The 21,879-nt window shown below is 36.6% G+C and overlaps 1 protein-coding gene, 1 long non-coding RNA gene and 1 other non-coding gene across 6 annotated transcripts in view; 1 reads left to right on the top strand and 2 right to left on the bottom strand.

The window, feature by feature from the left end:
- LOC118913597 (neurotrypsin) overlaps positions 1-18,900 on the top strand; it is a 76,300-nt gene extending 57,400 nt beyond the window's left edge. For 2 of the 4 annotated variants that reach the window (XM_057502595.1, XM_057502592.1), the window contains 5 exons: positions 2,691-2,896; positions 5,539-5,617; positions 6,313-6,435; positions 14,874-15,154; positions 16,960-18,899. In XM_057502595.1, the coding sequence (XP_057358578.1) occupies positions 2,691-2,896; positions 5,539-5,617; positions 6,313-6,435; positions 14,874-15,154; positions 16,960-17,267 (997 nt within the window). In that variant the 3' untranslated portion in view covers positions 17,268-18,899. Of the gene's footprint in view, positions 1-2,690; positions 2,897-5,538; positions 5,618-6,312; positions 6,436-14,873; positions 15,155-16,959 lie in introns of all 4 variants that reach the window. The other 2 variants (XM_057502594.1, XM_057502593.1) reach the window with 2 other exon arrangements.
- A 192-nt stretch (positions 18,901-19,092) lies between these two features.
- On the bottom strand, positions 19,093-20,259 carry LOC118913598 (uncharacterized). Its single transcript, XR_005025270.2, has 2 exons — positions 19,794-20,259; positions 19,093-19,321 (listed from the first exon to the last, which is right to left on the bottom strand). It is a non-coding gene; the product is annotated as an uncharacterized LOC118913598 (long non-coding RNA).
- On the bottom strand, positions 19,613-19,743 carry LOC118913600 (small nucleolar RNA SNORA24). Its single transcript, XR_005025271.2, has one exon. It is a non-coding gene; the product is annotated as a small nucleolar RNA SNORA24 (small nucleolar RNA).
- Positions 20,260-21,879: the final 1,620 nt, after the last annotated feature.

The following is a 21,879-nucleotide window of genomic DNA, read 5'->3' as shown; positions in this document are numbered from 1 at the left end:
TCTTAACAGTTAAATAGCTTCAAAGGATTTAATTTATTACATATTTGTGTATGGTGTTTGAAAAAAGAACACATATCATCACTCTTTTAGTTATTTCCAGTGGAACATAAATATGACAGTGATTTGCTATTCTCTGTCATCCACTTAAAAAATACATGAGCAAACGCTTCTTTGACCTTCAAAACGTCTGCATAATTCTTTTTACTTTTTGAAATTGTATTTTAAATTTTCTTTCCCCACAGAATCCTAATGTTACAATGCTTATAAAAATGTGTGAGTATACACATATGTACTTACATACGCACATGAAGAGAGCAAAAGTGAGAGAAAAGAAATTCTTCTAACAAGATCCTATCTTGATTTTATGATTTCTAATATGCAACTTACTAAAAACAACAACCAAAAATTTGATAAAGAATTATGAAACATAGGAAGTAAAAGCTGACCAGTTCTCATTTCTTACTTTGATTGATGGGTTGGATTTATGTTCTTGATTAAAGGAGGCTCCTTTGCTGTCATGTTTTTGAACTGTTCTTTCGGCCACTTTAGAGGTTTTTAAGTCTTGGAGCAATGAACTGTGGTAGGATTTGGGATAAATAAAAAATATGCCTTTCTTTTGAGGGATAGGAGAAAGAAAATTTTGAAAGAGAAGTTGATCTTGATTCAGCAAGACCAGTTTTAGGAGGGACCATAACTGGAATTGGAGAAGCTGAATATTTATTTCCTTAAAGTCCAGGTATACCTTGGAAAGTTACTGTCTACTACCAGGAGCACTCTAACCCCTGGTTAAAGACTGATACATTAGAGCCTATTGTTTCTTTGAAATCTTAGCTTTGAATTACTGCGTGCCTGTATCCCAGTGGGAAGTTTCTTCCCTTTTGCCTATACATGACATAGTCCTTAGTTATTTAAAAAAATAGTCAAAAGAATATTTATTAGATGTCACTCTTTAATTTAATCATGGCCTTTTATTGTTAAAGTGTTCTCTAATTTCTATTTATTGCTTTTCTAAAATGGTGCCTTCCTTTTAGTCTGTAAGTTGATTGCTAAATCTCTAAGAAGTCATCCTTTTGTTTTGTTTAATGAGTGTAATTTTATTTTCTGTTTACTTCTACTTGTCATCTACTCTTATGCGATCATACTTTATTGTCTGTTCTTTGTGTAACCTGTTTTTGATTTGCGAACAATCCAATTTTATGTTTTCTTTCTTTTCTCTAAGTGATTAGAACTTCAGCATTATTACAGTTTTACTAGTCTTTCTCCTTAAATTTTTAGCAAACTAGCATATTTTCTTACCAATGTCAAAAATTAGTATTTTTTTCTTTCCCTTTCCTGAAAAATTTCAAGACATTTAGCAAACTACTGTTTACTTTCTGTCTCCCCTCATTCTCACTCCACAAACTGATGGGAATCACCTGGGACTTTAATTTCAGAATGCTATTAAGTTTTTTTCAAATTATGCTTATTTGAATTTCAAATTGCTTTACATTTCACATCCACATTATCAGCAATTATTTCCTTTTTAAAAAAAAGACTAATAAAGTAAACAACAATGTCTGGCAACTCCCACTCAGAAAAAGGAGCGAGAATACAAGTAAACATTAGAGAAAAGAAAGGAATACAAAACCAGCCACACAGAAGGTTAACCCATGTAGAAGAATACTATGAACTACTTTTAGCTAGTAAATTTGGAAATCTAGAGGAAATTGACAATTATCTAAGCAACTGTACATTTTCAACAAAAATATAATTATGAAAACTGATAGAAAACCAAAATAAACTAATGACTGTGAAAGAAATGACTGATTTTGAAGCATTTTATCCAGTCTTCAAGACACAGATAATCCCTGAGTTATATAAATTGTTACAGAGCAAAAAAAAAAATAGATGGAAATCTTTCCATTCACTTTATGAGGCTAATCTAACTTGATTTCAAGATGAGGTCAGTACACACACACAAACAAAAAGAGCTGTATCCCATCTCATGAATCTACATAAAGAATTCTAAACAAAATATTAACAAATTTAATCCAATAGTGTTTTTAAACAATGTACCTCAAAGTCTATTGCAAGCATGTAAGAGTGGGTCAAACTGAGGCATTCAATTAATGTATTTGCTTTTCATAATTGTCATTAATTTATTAGTAATTATATTTGGATATTTAAAAAGAAGTTAATTTAAAAAGTTTATACCAAGAGTAGGTCTGCCTTCTATTGATGATTCCTGGTTTAATCTTTCTTTATTAAAAATTGTGTTTTTACTTCTAAAATAGGCTTTAAAATTCTTAGCTCCTGAGGTAATTACTTAATCTCATACTTTTCTTGGCAATATGTTACCAATTTTGAGAAACTATTATGCTTTGTAAGGAGTATAAAATTTTGAAATGATTTTCCTTCATGCTTAAACAGTTAAAAACTCTCATGAATTTTTGATATGCCATTAAATGTGACTTTCTTAGTAGAAGCTAAATTAGAGGCAGCTGTGGGGTATGAAAACAATAAGAAGGTACAGTTATTCTCTCTTTTAAGCTTTTCTTTGACTGTCATGAAATAAATGTTTTTTAGCATGTACAGATGCTAATGTTAATATATGAAAGTTAAGAAGTATAATTGAAAGAGGGTTATGTTGTGATTTATTCAAATTTATGATTGACTGATTCACCACATCCTTAAGAATGCATTGTTTGCAGGGGTCCTGCCAGAGCAAGAACCATGGCTTATTTTGGGGAAGGAAAAGGACCCATCCATGTGGATAATGTGAAGTGCGCAGGAAATGAGAGGTCCCTGGCTGACTGTATCAAAAAGGATATCGGAAGACACAACTGCCGCCACAGTGAAGATGCAGGAGTTATTTGTGATTATTTTGGTAAGAAAGCATCAGGTAACAGTAATAAAGGTAAGTCACTTTTGGGGACTACACAAGTCAAAGAATACTAACCCCAGTTCATTATTAAAAGCAGTACCAGGATAACAAAAATGCCCTTCTGAAAGAATATATACCACCCCTTGTTCCTTCTTGACAAACTTGACTAGGGGGTGCTTATAGGGAGAGTAGGGTTTGCAGAGGGCAGAAGTGGACTTCCAGTATTTTGTAATCTCTGGATCATCCCCTCTTGACATACTCAGCCATTTCTGTACCAGTCTTTCTTGGGATGTAATAAAACTGTCAAACTTTCTGGTATCCTTAAAGATTCAGAATTGGTGTTTACTTCATAAAAAGAAAGAGAGAAATGAAAATGTAAATATGAATCATAAGTGCTTCTACCCTTACTAATATTATAAATAACAGAGCTAACTTTTAAAATTCTTGCAAATCTTTTGCAGATTTTATTTTCTGAAATTTAAAAATGTAAGAAAAGTGAAAAGTAATTTTTTAGTATAATAGTTACAGATGTTTCTTACTTAAATAAGTGTAAGAGTTCTTGAAAGCTCTGAATTTAATTTTGTCAAAAAATACTGCTTTAACTGAATAAGGGAAAGAATTAGCTATTTTGGAAAAAAACATGGTTACTCTTATGAAAAGAACAATTGCCTCTTTGTTCCACAGTTTTAACACATTGGATTTTCTTAAAATCAGGTGCATCTATACTTCAGTATTCTCTTTTTCTAACATCTTTTAATAACTGGCAAAGACAGTGCAGTAAATAAATTGGATGCTGTTGATATGATTTTTCAGTATCTGAGGGGCTTTTGAATGTGGAGAAGAATGCATACAACCTTTTGTGCTTTGTTTTATATTACCTATGATTTGGTAAGCCAGTTTTTCCTCAGTATTGATTAATATATGAATGTATTAAATTCTCTTAAATAATTTAAACTACAGTTACAAATTGAATATAACTAATTCCTTGTATTCTGCTGAATTTCTCAAGTGGTAGAAAAACATAAAAATTCAATAATTATAAAAGGTTTTATTATGTTTCAATGTAAACCTATTTTAAAATATGAAGTACCATGTTTATTTCTTCTTCATTTATACATTTGTTTTTATGCCATTCTAGAGTTGTAGCAAGACTTACTTTGATACCTTTCCATGGTTTCAATGCTACCATACCTTAAAAAGATTTCATGTTAGACCAGCTTGATTACTAAATTTGGCTTAATAGCCTGTTGGTTTTGTGTTGAGGCTCAAAACCTAGTGATTTCTATAAGGTGATTCAAACTCAAGCCATTAGTTATTGTTCATATGATGAGATCCTTTAATAAATGAACTTCATTTTGCTTTCTTTTCTATCAGTGTATTTTATAGCTTTAAATAGATTTTACTTTATTGTAATCCAGTGCTTTGCCCCAAAGAATGATGTAAACTTTCAGTTTTGCTGGCTCAGTATTACATCATTACTTGTCTTGGCATTATATATATTGACTTTTTGCCTATACATTACATAGTCCTTAGTTATTTAAAAAAATAGTCAGAAAAATTATATTTTTCTGAAATCTTATAATTTGCAGTGTCGTCTAGAGAATTCATATCCTAAGAGATGAGGATTAAAGTTTCACAGCATGCTTCTGAGATCATTTGGCAATGAATGATTTTGGTACACATTGTTAAACCTCTTTCTCTTAAGAAATAGCTGGTTTGATTCTCCACTGAGCTCCCTTCCACCTGGTTATTATGGGAGACCATTAGTGTGACTAGACTTTCATGGTCATGACACAATTTCCACATTTTTTTAGTAGTATCTACACTTTATACACATGTATATACTTACATGCATATACATGCATATAGATATATATATACGTGCATATAGATATAATATATATATTATATATATATACACACTTATATACATACTTACACTTAACCAAGAAATAATAACACCTTCTGTATATTCTCTGACTTCCTAAATTATTTTAAAAACTAGCCATACCTTATATTACATATTCTTCCTTTTCACATATTTTAAATTTAATTCTTCTTTTTTTTAATGGTTTTGACAGAGGTTTGTTATCTTGGGAAGCTTGACTACATGCCCTTAAATATAATTTGCTTCTTAAATTGGCTTACCAAATCCTTTACACATATAAATATGCTATATGAGCAAATGTAAATTTAGACCAAAATTCCATTCTGGTAATGTGCTTTGCTCTTCTTAGTTACATTTGTGCTTTTGGCTTAGAAGAGTGCTGTATGTAGAAAGAAAGTGATTAGACTATTATTGCCTTTGTAGGTCTCTTGTTTAATGTTCCTGAACTCCAAAACAATCTCCATAATCAGGAGAGTTGGAGATGTAGGTGTAACTACAAGGATAATGTACTGGACGGGTTATCAACATTCAGCAGCCTGTGGAACCTCTTCAGAGCTGAATGTGGGAAACCTCTTAAAGTTCCTCCTGTGCTTGCAAATTATTGTTGCCCTGTTTAAATGGGCAACAAAAGCAACTTTTGTTTATTACTAGAAGAAAAAGTATTCTGTAATTTGAGGAGAAGAGGTATTTTAAAATAGAAGAGGAAGCAGCAGGGGTATGTGTCACTGTGTCTTTATCCCCCTATCAGCAACATGGTGGTTTACTTAATAACCTGTTTCTGTTTCAGAGTCCCTCTCATCCGTTTGTGGTTTGAGATTACTGCACCGTCGGCAGAAGCGGATCATTGGTGGGAAAAATTCTTTGAGGTAAAAGGTTCTTCAGAAGAGATTTTCCATACTGCAGAATTATTTGTATACATAGTATTACAAATTGGGAATTGTCTACTATTTTATAAGGGATTTTTAAAACTTATTTTTCTAAATTAAATTCAGATTACTCTAATTTTACTGTCCTCTGACATGTATAAGAACATGGACCGTGTTCTTATATCACTATCTCCTGCTTTATGAAATAGATGTGTTGCTGAGAACTTATGTGGTAGAAAGAAACTTGTTCAAAAGATCTGAAAAAATGTCTAACTACACAGTTCATTAGACTTAGAATATATGTTTTAGACTTGCTTTAATATACTTTTTTGCTGAATTTTCTAATGGAAAACTAGCATTTTGCATATTAAATACTTCTTAAATCTGCTTTGGTAGAGTAGTGAGGAGAGAAAATATACTTCAAATCATGAAATATAAAGAAGACCCAGCTTGTTTCCAAGAATGTCAAAGATACGCAGATGCATACAAATGCCTATAAGCAAATCTTAAGGTGGTCTGCTCCAAGTTGTAGGGGCATCATTCTCAAAGTACGAAGGGTCTTACATCCTAGAATCCCTTTTTTATTCCTTTCCTCTTACCTGCAAACCTTCCAAGTCATTGTTTAATGTCTTAGATGCTTTACTGTGCTTTTCTGCCTTTTATGGATATTGATGGGTGGTTCACTTTTTTCTCAGGGGTGGCTGGCCTTGGCAAGTGTCCCTTCGACTGAAGTCACGCCGTGGAGATGGCAGGCTCCTCTGTGGGGCCACACTCCTGAGCAGCTGCTGGGTCCTTACAGCAGCACACTGCTTCAAGAGGTGTGTGTCCACCTTAACAAACAACTAAGTTTGGCTCTTATTTGACAGGTCTTCCAATCCCTTCCTGCTCTACAACATACTAGAAACTTGAAGTGGCAGAGGCAGGCTAAAGACTTCCACATCCAGTCCAGTGGCACCATCTTGGTATCGAGGGAGGTAATATAAGGAGAAAAGAGCACCCTCAGGAAGCTCCTGGCTACCTGGTAATAAAGCAAACTCTAGATTTAGGGAGAAGAGAGGATGGGTTTTTGGAAGGAAGGCAGCTGTATGTTAGTGCTTCCCCTGCAAGAATGTGTCTGAAGGTGAAATCATATCCCTGTAGAGCTAGAGGAGACCTCAGATTACCTCGAAATGAATGCTAAGGAATAGGGAGTTTTAGATTTTTGACCCTTTGGTTCTTCTTGGTGTTTTTTGTCTTTGAGATTTTTCTATTTGTACCTTGTAGAGAGTCAGGTTGCATCCTGATTATTTCCTCTTGTCCCAAACGTTTTATCAGTACAGTCTGAAGTTTTCCCAGTTCAGAGGGGAGCCCATGCAGAGAAAATCAGGTGCCAGCATCACACTGCTCACTGTGCCTACACTAGACACCAGTTGTCCTTTTCCTGTCCTGTGCTCTTTTGTGGGCCCTGTTAATGGCCATTTCCTTAGCAGGAATTTTGGTATTTACAAATGTACACCAGTGCTTGTCAAAGTATTGATAATTGATGAAGCAAGGTAATGAGTAAGAGAATTGTTTATTTGAAAATAGTCATAATAAAAAGTTTTATTTTAAAACATGTACCTTTCATTGAAGTTTTTATAAGCAAAAATTTGTTCTTTATTTTTTCATATGTGGTATCATATGGCCTCACTGTATATTTGCAGTCCCTCCATGTAGATTTTATTCACTTTAACCACTATTTGAATTTTAATGCCTTTTTGTAAGATGAAACCACAGTTTATTTATTCCCCTACTGATGGATAATTAGGTGGTTTCCATTTCCATTCTTTTATTATGAAAAAATGGTTTCTGCAGTAGATATTCATATATCTCATTGGGTACATAAATGTGTGAGCATTTTGTTGGGTCCTGAAGTACAGGCTCCATTCAGTTTTACTAGGGACTACTAACTATACTTTCTAAAGTAATTGTATCCATTTATATCACAGCAATGTGTAAGTTCCCAGTTCCTCACATCCTCACCTCAACTTGATGCTATCAGCACTTACACTTAAAACTTGCCAATTTTAGAGTTTTGGGACTTCTTTTTAAATTCCATTTCTCTGGTTATTGTCTTCTTTCATGAATTATTTGTCCATATCCTTTGCTTATTTTTCTGTTGGATTATCTTTTTGTAATTGATTTTTCAAATTTTTAGATATATTCTGGGCACAAAGTCTTTGTTACCATATGTTACAAATGCCTTTTCTCAAGCTGAGGCATGTTCTTTGTCTTGTTTAAGGTCTTTTTCTTATGAAGATATTTTAATTGCAATATTTTTAAATGTGTCAATTTTTTAAAGTTGATTAAAACTTTATCTTATTTAAGAAATCCTTCTCTAACACCATCTAATGAAGATATTATCTTAATTTTTTACTAAAAAACTTTACAGTTTTGCTTTTCATGTTTAGAGTTTTACTGTTTATAATTTATTTTTGTGTATGGCATACAGTATGAGAAAGGACCTAATTTTATACTTTTTTTAAGGAAAGCTTGTTTTCCCAACACTTTTTATGGACCATTCCATTCCTTACCCATTTATTTATGTCAACTATGTTATATGCCAAATTTTCATGTACCTATGTTTCTAGGGTCTCTATTCACTTCCTCTTAACATTTTGATACATATAAACATCCATATTCAAGGTGCTGCAGAAGATAAAAATCTATATTTTACATAGCCTTTGTCATTTCTGGGATAATAACTGAGTTTGAGAGTTCACCTGTATACTAGTGAGTTTAATACCTTCATATGTTACATGAATGGCACAGACAGTAATGATTATAGTCATCCATTAACTTAACAAAAAATCATTGAGCCCCTAATATTCCCAGGATTATGGTATGCACTAAAGATGTAGTGGAGAACAAGACAGATAGGATCTTTGCTATCTTAATAATTTTCAGTGTAGCTGGATGATAGGAACAGAAAAAGTTATGGCACTGTTTTTAAAGTGTGGTCTTTTCACCACAATATTAGATATATACATCTTGTTAAAAATCCAGTTTCCTGGGTCCCTACTCAAATCTACTAGATCTTTGGAGCTGAAGACCTAGGAGCTTGCATTTTTATCAAGAATCTCAGATGATTCTTATGAACGCTAAAGGTTAAGACCCACTTGCTTAGTGGGTAGAATAGAATGTGATCTGAATGTTTGAAGAATGATGAGGAAGAATGTAACTGAGTTGACTGGATACTTATCCTTGTCCCATTCAATGTATTAATCACTAAACTGAAAAAGAATACTGATAGTAAGGTAATTCTATTTTTGGACGCTAGGAGACTGGGAGGGAAAAGATGTATGTTGGAAGATAGGATCCAAGATGGTGAAAGATCTTGATTCATTTTTCTAACAAACAGTGTGGAATAAGGAGGAAGTAAAATGCCAGCATTAGTTCCTGGGAACTTGGCTTAAATGAAGCACAAGTGAAAAAGACCTCATGAGTTTTGGTGTCCTGCAGCCCTCATATGAGTCAGCGGTGTCAGGCAGTTGCCCATTAGGTTAATCAGTTTTGGGCAGCGCTGACACAACGGTGTCCAGGCAGAGCAGCAGAGCCCGCTGCCTGTGCTCAAGCTCCTGGCGGGGACAAGAGTGCTGTCGCTCTGGGGGAGAACTGTGCTCAGTTCCCGGGCTGCACCGCGAAAATGCCACGTGGTGCACACGGCAGGCAAACAAAGGGGAGATGCGTGGAATTGGATTAGATTTGTTATCCATGGCTTCAAATACCACAGATGTTCGTGGAAGATCAGATAATTTTCATTTTAACATAAGAAAGAGGTTTTGTTTTTTGTTTTTATTTCTTTAGCACTGGAACAGTTCAAAGATGGATATGGGAGGAAGAGTGAGTTCTGTTGCAGAGTCTCTGAGCAGAGCGGCTGGATTTATGTATTAGTAGTAGGAGGTAGGTAACATCAAACATTGGGAGCATAGTGGTGAGAAAGCATAAAACATATTTGAAGGATGGCAGTTATTAGTTAGCATAGTGGATCTGGAATTTGTCTAGTGAACTTGCGGTAGAGAAGCAGGAAAGGCCTGGAATGCCAGGGTAGTGAATTTCTGTTTAATTCACCAAGCAGTGGAAACCACTAAAGGTTTTTGAGCCTTGAATATGACCACAGAGGAATTTTAGGAGATGAGTACTTTGAAAATATATGGGATCGAAATGAGGTGGTAAAGCAAAGTTACTAATGTGAGGGTCTGAATGAGTTTCAAATTTCATGAAATCTTTGCATTTTGTGTGACTAAAATTGGAGTGACTTAAACTGGTCTGTTACCAAGTGATTGAAACAGTATGGTAGGGGAACTGGAGGGAGACTGATTATAAAGCTATTATAGTAGAAGGTGGAAACAAACGGTGGAAGAGAAGGTAGAGACACTGTGATAGACATCAGAACATGGTACTGTATGACAAGAGACATGGATCTGGCCATCAACACCAGAGTTACAGTTCTAACTCCTTCAATGGTCAATTGCTTAATTTTGTGGAAACTAGTTAATCTCTTGGATCCGCAGTTTTTTCATCTGTAAAATGACAGCAGTAATGTTCCGTAGTGAGTAACAAATGATCTGCAAAGTATGTGAAAGTATTTTATGAACTGTAAAATTCAGAACACATTAGCTATTATTATGTTGGAAACATAATTCCCAAAACAGGAATCAGATTATTATTAGCAAAAGCAGGGAATCCAGGATGATTTTATTTTACTGACTACTAGAGAAGAGTAAGGGAGGAAACTGCAGAGAATCTGGGAAAGCCTGTTTGGGCAGTTTAGAGATTAGGCAAAATTAATTCAGTAGGTTCACTTTAGATTATCTGCCTCTTATTCAAGACTCCTTGTCTATCAAGTGTCTGCTAAAAGTTACAGACTTAGAGGTTCAAGGCTTAAAGTATTAAAGTAGGGAAATTACCCCAAAATTATACTTGAGGTTGAAAATTTTGATTTGACTTTCGGGTTCCCTGGAAGGTCTTTTTCTTTCTGTTTCTTTTTTATTTTTTTAGGTATATGTTTGTTTACATGTCATTATTTCTCCCTTGGCCGGCTTCTTCTAGTTTATTGCTTCAAGTCAGCAATCACTTCATTTGTGTTTATAAACCAAGTGTCTTGTGTACTACTTGGCACATAGTAGATACTACTAAATGATTGCTGCATGATGAAGCTGTGGGTGCAGCTGCCAGATAGTGGATATATGTAAGAATGTTGGACTCTTTAGAGTTTGGTGGTATTTTAAACCTAAATCAGCAGAAAACTCTTTCCATATGTCATTCTGAATTTCTTCTCGTTATCTGCAAAGTATAAGACAGTTGATTTAAAAGCAGAGATTACGATATGCAGCGTTTTGATGTGCTTTGGACATAATGCGAGACTCTTTTGATGTGAGTAGGGAGAAAATTGTTTTTCACATGTGTTATATATCCATGCAACTTGGTCTGTAACCTTTACCAGATTTCATAGATTTCCTGTTTTGAAGTGCCTAAGGAGGGTACAACTCACATCCTTATTGCAGTTAAGTTTATTAAAAGGCATAAGGACAGTTACCAGTGATTAGAACAAGCTCCAAATTTTTTTTTCTGGGCTCAGGGACTTTGGATTAAAATAATCCTCCTTTAAACATCAAAACTCTAAACCTTGCAAAAATAGATTCTCTGGAACTGTAGAGACTGTAGTGCAGAAGCAATAAAATCATGTTCTAAGAGGTTACCTTCCTTTTAGATTTCTTGATAGTCTAATTTAAGGTCTACTAGTAGGGGACCTAGATTTCATAGTTTGAAATTAGCTCTCACATGCTTTTTCTTTTTGTATCTCCACTGCTTTAACAACTGGACTTATATATATACACACACATATATATATGTATGTATATGTATATATACACACACACACATAAATATTTTATATATGTATACAATGGTTTCTTGCTCATTGGCCTTCTTTGTTGCCTAATTTTGCAGTGGGGGTACAAGCCAGTGCTTTTGAGCAGCCATTTTGGAACAATAAGGCATAGTTTGCTACTACTAGCAATGTTATTTTATTATGTGGGGTGACAACTTTTTATGTTCATTTAACTTGCCTTTGTAGGGCAGTCACTTTTATACAATCCTCGTATCAGAGTAATCTGGGATGATGGTTTAGGGGGAATGAGATCAGAATGTGTTAACTTCAGATCCATCATCCTATTACAGTCATTTGTACAGAGTAGTCCCTACATGATAAGGGTACTTTACTGGAAGGCTGACAGAGTTCCAATAATCCAACTGTGATTAGTTTGCAGCTTTCACATAGTGTGAGGTGTCCAAAACAGTCTTTGATGCCAGCATAACAAAGATAACTGAGGTAGTTGGCCAATCACCATTTTAAACCCCTTATTTTTCACATTTTCCCTAGTGTTAATGCAATACAGACTTTGGAATGAAATATGCCATTGGCAGTTTGAAGTGGAAACTTGGGTAAATTAAGTTTTGTGTAGTTGCCCTATCAATTTACAATATAAATAGCTTACTTTTGCTACTTTCTATTCTAAATCAGAACTACAAGTACCATGAAATAACCATCTCTTTATGGTGGTACAGCAATATAATTGAGAGATAAATTCCTGAATATTTAATTCCTTTTACTTTATTCTGACAAAAAAGACCATTTTGAAGGAAAGAATGTACCCCAAACAAGGATTCTCTTATTTCTGTAAATCTACTGCAAATTTGATTAGATTAAGAATATAGCCTTACTTGATTTATCATTTTGACTTTTTTGCCTGGAAATGCCATAGCAGCTACAAAATGTTAGAAATTGTTACTCTGAAAATCAAGTGTCTAATTAGAAAGATGAGCCACAGAGGTAATGGAACTTACTTTTTAAGAACAGTGTGTCAGATACTTAACATATGTTTCATCATGACCTAGTATATGGTAGAGTTCTTAAGAACATGATCTTTGGTGATATACCTATATCATCAGTCATGCTAAAACCATTTCCTGAATTGTGTCTCTCTCTATATATATGTATATAAGACAATGCAGAGTTCTACAGAGGTCACCTGGAACCATTTACATAAGCAACTCCAGTCAACTATTTTTTGAATTTCATCCAGACAACAGAGAAAAACAGATTCTAGTAGTAGCAGATGTGCACAGGCTGATGTAAAATAACTCTTTTTGAAGAGATGAATCTATGTAGAGAACACACATAAAGAATGTGACCTGCAACTGAATTAATTCTTCTATTTTTAATACTGGTAATTTTTTGTTGTTTTTTAAACTCTAAAATCTCAGAAATTGGGATATTGGGTTTTACTGAACTGCTCTGTCTCAGATCCTCTCTTGCTCAAGCTTGTCTGGGAATTTCATTCAATTTTCAATTGCGGGGGAGTTGAAGGCATTTCAACAAAACAAACAACTGAATGATGTGTCAGCCAGAACCTGAAATGTGTGTTTTAGGAGCATTTTTTAACATAATAAAGTAGTTGAAATAACCAAAGCTCAACTAGAAAGATCTTAAAATACCTTGAAGAGGTTTCCTTGATATATTTTCTTGAGAAGCCTAGAACCATATAAATGCTTTTAAAGTTCAGTCATATTGGGAACCTCAGCCACATTGTTCTGCCTGAAGTATATAATTACACCCATAAGGAGAGGTGACACTAGAAGACATACATCTGGTTAGTAAACTTATCCAGTCTTCTGTCAGATGCCCTTCAAATTCCAAGCATAAATGTAATAATAACTAGAGTGAAAGGAATGTGGGAGTCATTGCTTAGGTTTAGTTTGTCCACATCCTTAAATCAGGACAACTTTAAAAGTACAGGTACTCCTTTTGGGTTCCTGGACCCAATTCCTGTGTGTGTGTGTGTGTTCTTCCCATGGACTTCACCAAGCGAACACCAGCATGGTGTCCAAGAACTCAGTTCTGATACTATCTGCCTGGAGACAGCAGCACATTCCCCAGGGTAAGGGCTCCATCCTGCAAGACTGCCCTCCACCCATGACTTTAGATGCCAGACCTCCTCTTGGGCTTAGTGTGCCATAGCATCTCACAGAGCTCAGGAAAACATCTGTTTACCAGTTTAACAGAGGATACCATAAAGGATGCAAGTTTAATAGCAGATGAAGAGATATATTGGGATACTACTAGTGAATAGAGGCTAGGATGCTTCTAAACATCCTACGACACACAGAACAGTTCCTTTACAACAAAGAATTCCTGGCCCCTGATGTCAGTAGTGCTGAGGTTCAGAAAAACTCTGCTCTGGGCAAATGTATCAGAATCAGGGTATAAATGTTGGTTAAAAAACAGGCTGAGAACTATGAATCCAGTAAATCATGATTTTCTGTTTTGAGTAATTTATGAAAAAAATACACATTAAAAATACACATTCATTCACTCACTAAATCAACAGACATGGTGCAGTCCTCCTTAACAGAGTACCACTACTCCAAGTGTTTAAGACTCATCAGTGAAGATAAAAGACCCTGCCCTTGAATACCTTTTGTTTAAGTAGGGGAAATAGAACAATTAAACATAACAAATAATAAATTAGATAGTGTTTGAAAGCAGTGTAAAAAAAAATATGGCAGATTAAGGACACTGGAGCACTGGGAGAGGGGAGGACAAAGGGTGGGTTGCAATGTTAAATGAGTGCATCAAAGTCTCACTGAGGTGATGTCTGAACAGATTTAAAAGAAATGAGGGAATATAATGAATATATATTGCCCTGAAAATGCAGTTTTGGCTTGCCTTCCGTTCACAGGAAAAGGGAGTAGATTGTGCTAAGTGCTTAGAGGGATGCAAAGTTAGGTCACATATAGTTCTCCTCTCATGGAACTTCATGATGAACTAAGTTATCTTGGAAATGGTAGAAAAACAAAGGCATCCAACGCAGGACATTAATTTTGACCTATATTGTTTGTTCCTATTTTGATACCTTTTCGCGGTGGGGAGAGAACAGGTTAATGATCAGCCCTTATTTCTCACTCACCTTCGGCAGCCGCTGCTTCTCAGGAAGGTTAGATGGTGGCCTGGGTTAAATGGTGAGAGGAGGGGGAGTGTTGGCACTGGGTCTTGTGTACAGGCCCAACAGCAGTGGGGTCAAAGAAATGGAAAGAAGTGTTAGATTTAGAAAAGGGGCTAATGATTCAGAAGAAAGGCACCCAGCATCTCTATTAAACTTCCTTGCTGACAACCACCAGTTTTCAGCAACGACCAAGCATTTACAGCAAGCCTTCTTTGCTCTCTGCCTCTCAGGTATGGGAACAGCACTAGGAGCTATGCCATTCGAGTTGGGGATTATCATACTCTGGTGCCAGAGGAATTTGAAGAAGAACTTGGAGTTGAACAGATCGTTATTCACCGGGATTATCGACCTGACATCAGTGACTATGATATCGCCCTGGTTAGGTTACAGGGACCAGAAGAGCAATGTGCCAGGTTCAGCAGTCATGTTTTGCCAGCCTGTTTGCCATTCCGGAGAGAAAGGCCTCAGAGAACAGCCTCCAACTGTTACATAACGGGATGGGGAGACACAGGTAAATGGTGCAGAGGAACAAATGAGATCTGGACATCTTGTATCTGGGGTTATCTATGCATTTGGCCGACAATGGGTAGTAAAATCCTAAAAGGTTCAGGCTTAGTTATTTGGAAATTCTGACAAGAGTGAGATGCATGCATATAACTTGGATTCATGTCCTGAGGTTACTCGTTGGTCCCCATTACCAGCTTTAACACAAACCCAATAAAACTCTATTGCCTGTGGGGCTTAAGGGATAAATCCTGGACTTTTGGTTCCCCAGACTACTGAGGACACAGATTTTAAGAGCCTACCCCAAGGCTTGGGCCTCACTGTCTAGATTTTAAAACTTTCTTTCCCAGATGATTTGATTTAGCCACCCCAGACTTTGCTGTTTCTTTGTAATAGAGCTCTTTATCAAACAAAATCTCAGGGAGAATTCTTAAATATGGAACAGACAAAAGCAGAGCTGCTGAATTTGAGGGACCAAATCCAGTTTTTTCTCTTCATTCCCTCTCCTTTCCCATTCTTCCCACCTCCCAATCCCCAAGCAAAAGTATAATGTTTATCTCAGGCAACTGCTTTCTGTGTTGTATTGTCTTGCTATAGAGTTAAATCCATGGGTATCAGCTAGTGCTTGCTCACAACAATCCACAAACCATCAAATCTAGGTCCCACAAATGATTCCTGAATACAGAGAAATGATTGGCTGATTGTGTGCCATTAAAAATGACTACCACTGATAACTGTATTCTTAAAAGAGCATCAAGTATTTCTACAGGTGATAATTTCAATAAGGTGTTATTAATAAAAATATTTCATTGTTCATTTTATCCCATGCTACATTAAATCTGGATTTTAGATTTGTTACATTTCATAGCAGTAGTGTAGAACATCTGTAGCAGATACAGAATACTGAAAAAGCACTGGGACCAATCCTGAGATACACTAAACATTTCCTTAGTGATACAGTAAAAACCAAAGTTACTGCCTCCTCAGTACACTTCTCTTGTGCTGATGCATGAGGGAAATCCAATCTTGGAGGTCAAAGTATACTTAGAATTACAGTTACTTCATCAGGGAGGGTTCAGTCACCTTCCTTTTCACACATCTGAACAGAAATGACTAAGGAAGTAAATTTTACAGAATGTTTTATTATGGTGAATTATTCCAGTTGAGTAAATGGGGCCAAAGAAAAATGGTGGAATTTAGATCTAAGAAAAACCTATCATGGAGGACATATCAATTAGACATTTTAGCCACTAAAAAGAAATGAGTGGTTTACTAGTAGAGTATACTAACATCAAGTGGTTCAGCTTAAGCCTGTATATAGGAATGTTTTGTTTCTGAATCATCTTTATGAAATGCCATTTTTCTATGTAACATAGTTATTGCCACCTTTTATGCCTATGTAATTGTCACTTGTAATTAATCCTCAAAAGTAAATGAAGTAGATAAATCTTTAGAGGAACGGATATGCTAATACAAAATCAGCATGAATACATCCCCAGCTTTTTAACATATGGAATTCAAATACTAAAGCCTGCACCAATGTGCCTTCTTTAGGTTACCTTTTTCTGTAGCTTAATCCCTAAATGTTACATCATTCCTCAAAAAATTCAGTACTGACAGATTAGTGACAGGTAAAAGTAATGTTTAGCGCAAACATTTACAAAAGCAGCTAATGACACTGTTGTAGTCCCTCATTTAAACACTAATGCCACAATAGTTTTTATTTTCAAGACTTAAATGTTCATTAAATTGTCAAAGTTTTTTTGTTAGGATTTTAGCTGGAATCTAATTCGTTTTATTTGGTCTGAGTAGGACGAGCCTATTCAAGAACCCTACAACAAGCAGCCATACCTTTACTTCCCAAGAGGTTCTGTGAAGAACGTTATAAGGGTCGGTTTACAGGAAGGATGCTCTGTGCTGGAAATCTCCATGAACACAAACGTGTGGACAGCTGCCAAGGAGACAGCGGAGGACCCCTCATGTGTGTTCGGCCAGGAGAGAGCTGGGTTGTATATGGGGTGACCTCCTGGGGGTATGGCTGTGGAGTCAAGGACTCACCTGGTGTTTATACTAAAGTCTCTGCTTTCGTACCTTGGATAAAAAGTGTCACCAAATTGTAATTCATGGACACCTCAAGGGAAACTATGTAAAGATTCTGGTGGAAAAATTTCAACCTCCACACTAGCACTTAAGCAGAGATGCCAACTAATGGGGACTGAGATCCATGTTTCGTGTTGTGATAAAAATTGTGTACCCCTTTGCTGCTTGAGAAATTTGTGATGTGAACAATTTTGGTTAGATACTCGGTGTAGTACTTTTTATCCTTAATTAGCATTGCTACCTTCCCAGATTGGTGTCCTGAGACTTAAATTCCTTATTCCCATTTGAGCCTTAACTTAGCCCTTCTGCCTATTTGTCAACATTCTCCAGTGATTTTTTTATATTGCTTGTGCAATAAGGCTGTTTTTACACTTGGATTGAGAATGCTATAACTGAATCAGTATAGTATATGAATTCATATCAAATGCCCACTTGACATAAAGTACTCATTACTACACTCAAAATAAGAGCGGCATTGTTTGTGTAATTTCTAAGATTTTTTTCAGAAGGCTGACAAGACATCTTCACAGTCTCTGTAGCCTTTGTTAAGTGAGGAACTCAGGGCCAAAAAAGAAAAGGAATTCCATTATAAACCCAGGCTGGTTTAACAGTCACAGTACGTTCCTAAATGAAGCTGTTGTACCCAAGCACGATGGCAACAATGACAAACACCTTTTAGCTTACCTTGTATGTCACTAGAAAGTTTGGAGTAATTCCCAATATAGTAATGCCTTCAGGTTGCTGGATGTACAACCTCATTTTCTACCTTACTTGTTAATATTATCTACTTTGATTATTTAATGACCACTTCAAATATTTAAGTTGGTAGACTCTTCTTAGCATCATGCTCCTTTTCTGGGCCATCTACTGCAACTCTCTGGTAACTGACATGAACCTGTTGATTTACTGACTATCCCCATAAAGTCGTATCTTACAAAAATGCACTATTAAAAATTCTTCCCCCGACTATACAGTGGGAAGGAAAATGCTCTAAAATAACCTGTTTCAACCAATTTGATTCATACACCAGTTTGTATATCCAAGTGATAGATGAATCAAGAGGTAAAGAGGTCAGTGTGAACTTAATGGTAGTAGTCCTTTTAAATAGCTAAGTCATCACGGAGGGACTTGACCCCTTTCCCTTCTGCATCAAATTCTTTTGTAAATCCTCAGCTTTCTTAAAAACTGGTGCTAACCTAAAGGTGTTTTGTAGTTTACTACCCTGCATAACTGCAATGCTGTGTCAGGCAGAAAGCATTAAAACTTTTCTAAAAACTCAAGATTTTGATAAAGGAGAAACTTTTCAAGCATTTACATCTATAGTATACAGCTACAGACAGTGCCCATTTGTTCAAAGGTTTGGGAAAAAAGTGCAATAAAGCCAAGAAAACCTGTCTTTACTGAAACTTTCTCACAGGCCACCATTACAATTAGTGTGAATGAAAGCAACATTGATATTTAAATTTTAACTAGACCTGAGAATGGGAAACTTAATGGACAGTAATAGGTGGCCTTAAACCTCTGAGGATAGGGTTCATGAAATATGCATTAATGATAGCTAACTTTTTGTTAACACGTGAAAGGTAACAAGTGTTCAGTGCACATTTGCATAAATAAAGTGCATAGCTGTTCACTTATATAGCTGCCTTGATCTTTGACTCTGTTCTCTCCCCCTCAAGGGTAACCTGGTTTTTATGTTACCAGTTTTCCCCCAAAATGCTGTACCGTCTTACAGTACTCATTCACACTACCTCTATCTACAAGAGCTCTTCACAGAACAAGAGGTAGTCTATTATTTGTAAATATTTTCCATCTATTATTAATCATTCAGTCAGGGAACACTGATTGAGATGAAAAATCATTTTATTTAATTATAATTATAAAGCACTAATTTTTTCCTTAAATGCCATACTTATAAAAAAATAACATTCAGGCCTATACTGAAAATACTGCACCAGGTGTTTCCAGACATCATTCGCCACTGAATCCCCAAGCTGCTGAGATTTAGTATCACGTTTGGCAGTGCACTGCAAGCTGCTTAACACACTTCATCCCTATTTGGATTTCTTGATACCTGCAATAGAAGAAAACCAGCTTTATAAAACTCTGTGTACTTACTAACCTTACTGTGCTCAGATCTTAGCCATTTTTATGACTTTCTACTCAGCTGGCTACTCTTTAAAAAATGGGCCGACTTTGACCTTCCAACTTTTTAGCACCAAGTTTTTCAGATAAACTCGGGTATACGACATAAAGAAACGTACCTTGTATCTTTCATCACCTATAGGAAGAATTAGTTCAGCCTCCTGCAAACATTTGAAGAACAGTTTTCCCAATAACTCAGCGCCCTCCAGGTTTTTAAACTAAATGTTACTTGTGCAAGTCAGAATCTGATACCAATTAAATGGTGACAGCTTTGCCAATAAACAAGAATATACTCTTCCATGGCTAGGAAGGGAGACTGCCACAGCTGACAGATCCCAAAGACACATGGAGATCCACAATCTCAGAACTGATCAGCAAGCACCATTCCAGACAGCACTCACCCAGAGGGTCCACTGTGGCGCCTTACAGCGTGCGGCGTTACTATTTAAATAGTACCGGAGTAGGCTCCAGACTGCCTCACGGTATCGACAGCATTAACTAACGACCTTCACCGAAGTCAGGGTGCCCGGAACTCTGGCCGACTGCCAGCTGCCCACGAGCGACCCCTCTTGGTCTCAGCGCTCAGGGCTGCACGTGGCGACCGCGCGACTTACTGAACGTCTAAGTTCGTTCAGGCTTTGGAACCTGGAGGTTTTCAATGCTGGCTTCGATCTACCACTACTACACTCTTGAATCTCCTGCATCTTAACTAAGTCAAAAAGTTCTGTCCCAATTATTTCAAAATACAAAATTCCACCGAACCCTCTCACCGCCAAGCGACGCTTCCGAATTAGAAGGGCGCGGCGGTCTGCGCACGCTCTCTTATACAGCTGATGACGCCATTCCGGGCCGCTCTGCGACGGGCGGTGCCTATGCCTATTTCGCCCTCTGCCCCGCCCCTTCCTTGGTGGCCCCTCCCTCATCTCCTCTTCGGAACTTCTCCAGCCCATCCTTTAGGTCTGGGCCGCTCTACCGCCCAAGATTGTGACGCATGCGCATACAGGGTGTCCAGAAGTTCGCGGGACCGGGGAACTGATGCTGGTGCTCACCGCCTGTGAAGGTGAAGAGACGGCACTTAACCCTGTTTTCTTCAGGGTAGTTATTTTAGACAAGTACCGTATGATTTCGCTTACATGTAGAATCTAAAAAACAAATTAACAAACAAAATTGAAATCGATTCATAAACACAAGAGAACAGACTGGTGGTTACCGTAGGGGAGGGGCGGTGGGGGGAATGGGTGAAACAGGTGAAGGGAAAAAAACTCACTGTTGTTACTGACACGCCAAGTTCGAAGTTCTCCGCTTAACCTTACTAATTTATATGGAGCTAGCTGATTTTTTGTCTCTTTGTTAGTACTTCTCTCCCCTGGAATTGCTGTTCCTGAAGCGCAAGTGTCAATGGTCTGCAGTTTTTTTTTCGGGGGGTCTGATCCCTTAGTACTATTTGCACTCTTTTAACAAAGGCCACCAAATGGTTTTGTAAAAATAAGATTAAAAAAAGGAAAGGATGTTAGACCAGGCGAGCTACGGGAAACGGGGTGTGTCTGTGAACATTTCCCCAGCTGCAGATGGATCCGTTGTGTTCATCTCGCCACATCTCGCTCCGTTTTAAAAGCGGACGGCTGGGTCTTGACTCTGCTGTAGTTTCTTTTGAGGGTTCAGTTCAAGAAATGATAGAGTTACTTTTTGTAAAGTGTAATTACAACCGTTCAGGAATACTTTTAAAATGGCACTAAGTTTATTTTCTATTTTCTATTTTCATTTTCCTCCGATATGTAACGAAAAGAAGGATTCAGGCGCAGCTTTTACTTAGTAGTAGACCATTTCAGGCAGTATGGTGCACAGTAGCTGTCAGGGAAAATGGTATCAAGAGATCTGGTGAGTAAAGCGGTACTGTAGATACACAAGGAAACTTCATAAAAATCATTACATACTCTTGTGGAGTAAAGAATTAAGTAAGAGCAATCATTGCCGTTATGGTTAGGGTTGGAATGGACAAGTTCATAGGGAATAAATTTTAATTTGAAAGAACTAAAGCTGTTTCTAAGGCTCATCTTATTTCACACTGTCTTAATTTCTCTTGCTTCACCTAAGTTTACTCATTTCATCTCACTAGTGAATAGAAACAACTGTTCAATAGCAAGGCATAAATACTAAATCACAGTGGGGAGTTTTGCCCAATTCAATTTTATTTAGAATCTCTATCCATCTGTACTTTTCTGCTATGGCTGTCTTCACAAAATACCACACAGGCGGGGTAGATTAAAAACAGAGACTCATTTTCTCACTATTCTAGAGACCAAAAGTCTGTGATCAATGTCCACAGGCTTTTTCTGAGACCTCTCCTTCGTTTGTAGATGGCCTTCTTTTCCCTGTAGCTTCACATAGTCTTTCCTCTGTACTATCAACAACCTAATATCTATTTATAAGGATATCAGTCAAATTGGATTAGGGCCTGTCCTAATGAACTCATTTAATCTTAATTAC

This window comes from Manis pentadactyla, chromosome 5, assembly GCF_030020395.1.
Source record: "Manis pentadactyla isolate mManPen7 chromosome 5, mManPen7.hap1, whole genome shotgun sequence".
NCBI classification, from domain to species: Eukaryota; Metazoa; Chordata; class Mammalia; order Pholidota; family Manidae; genus Manis; species Manis pentadactyla.
Note: the sequence above shows the minus strand (reverse complement) of the source record. Positions and strands in the feature narration are given on the sequence as shown.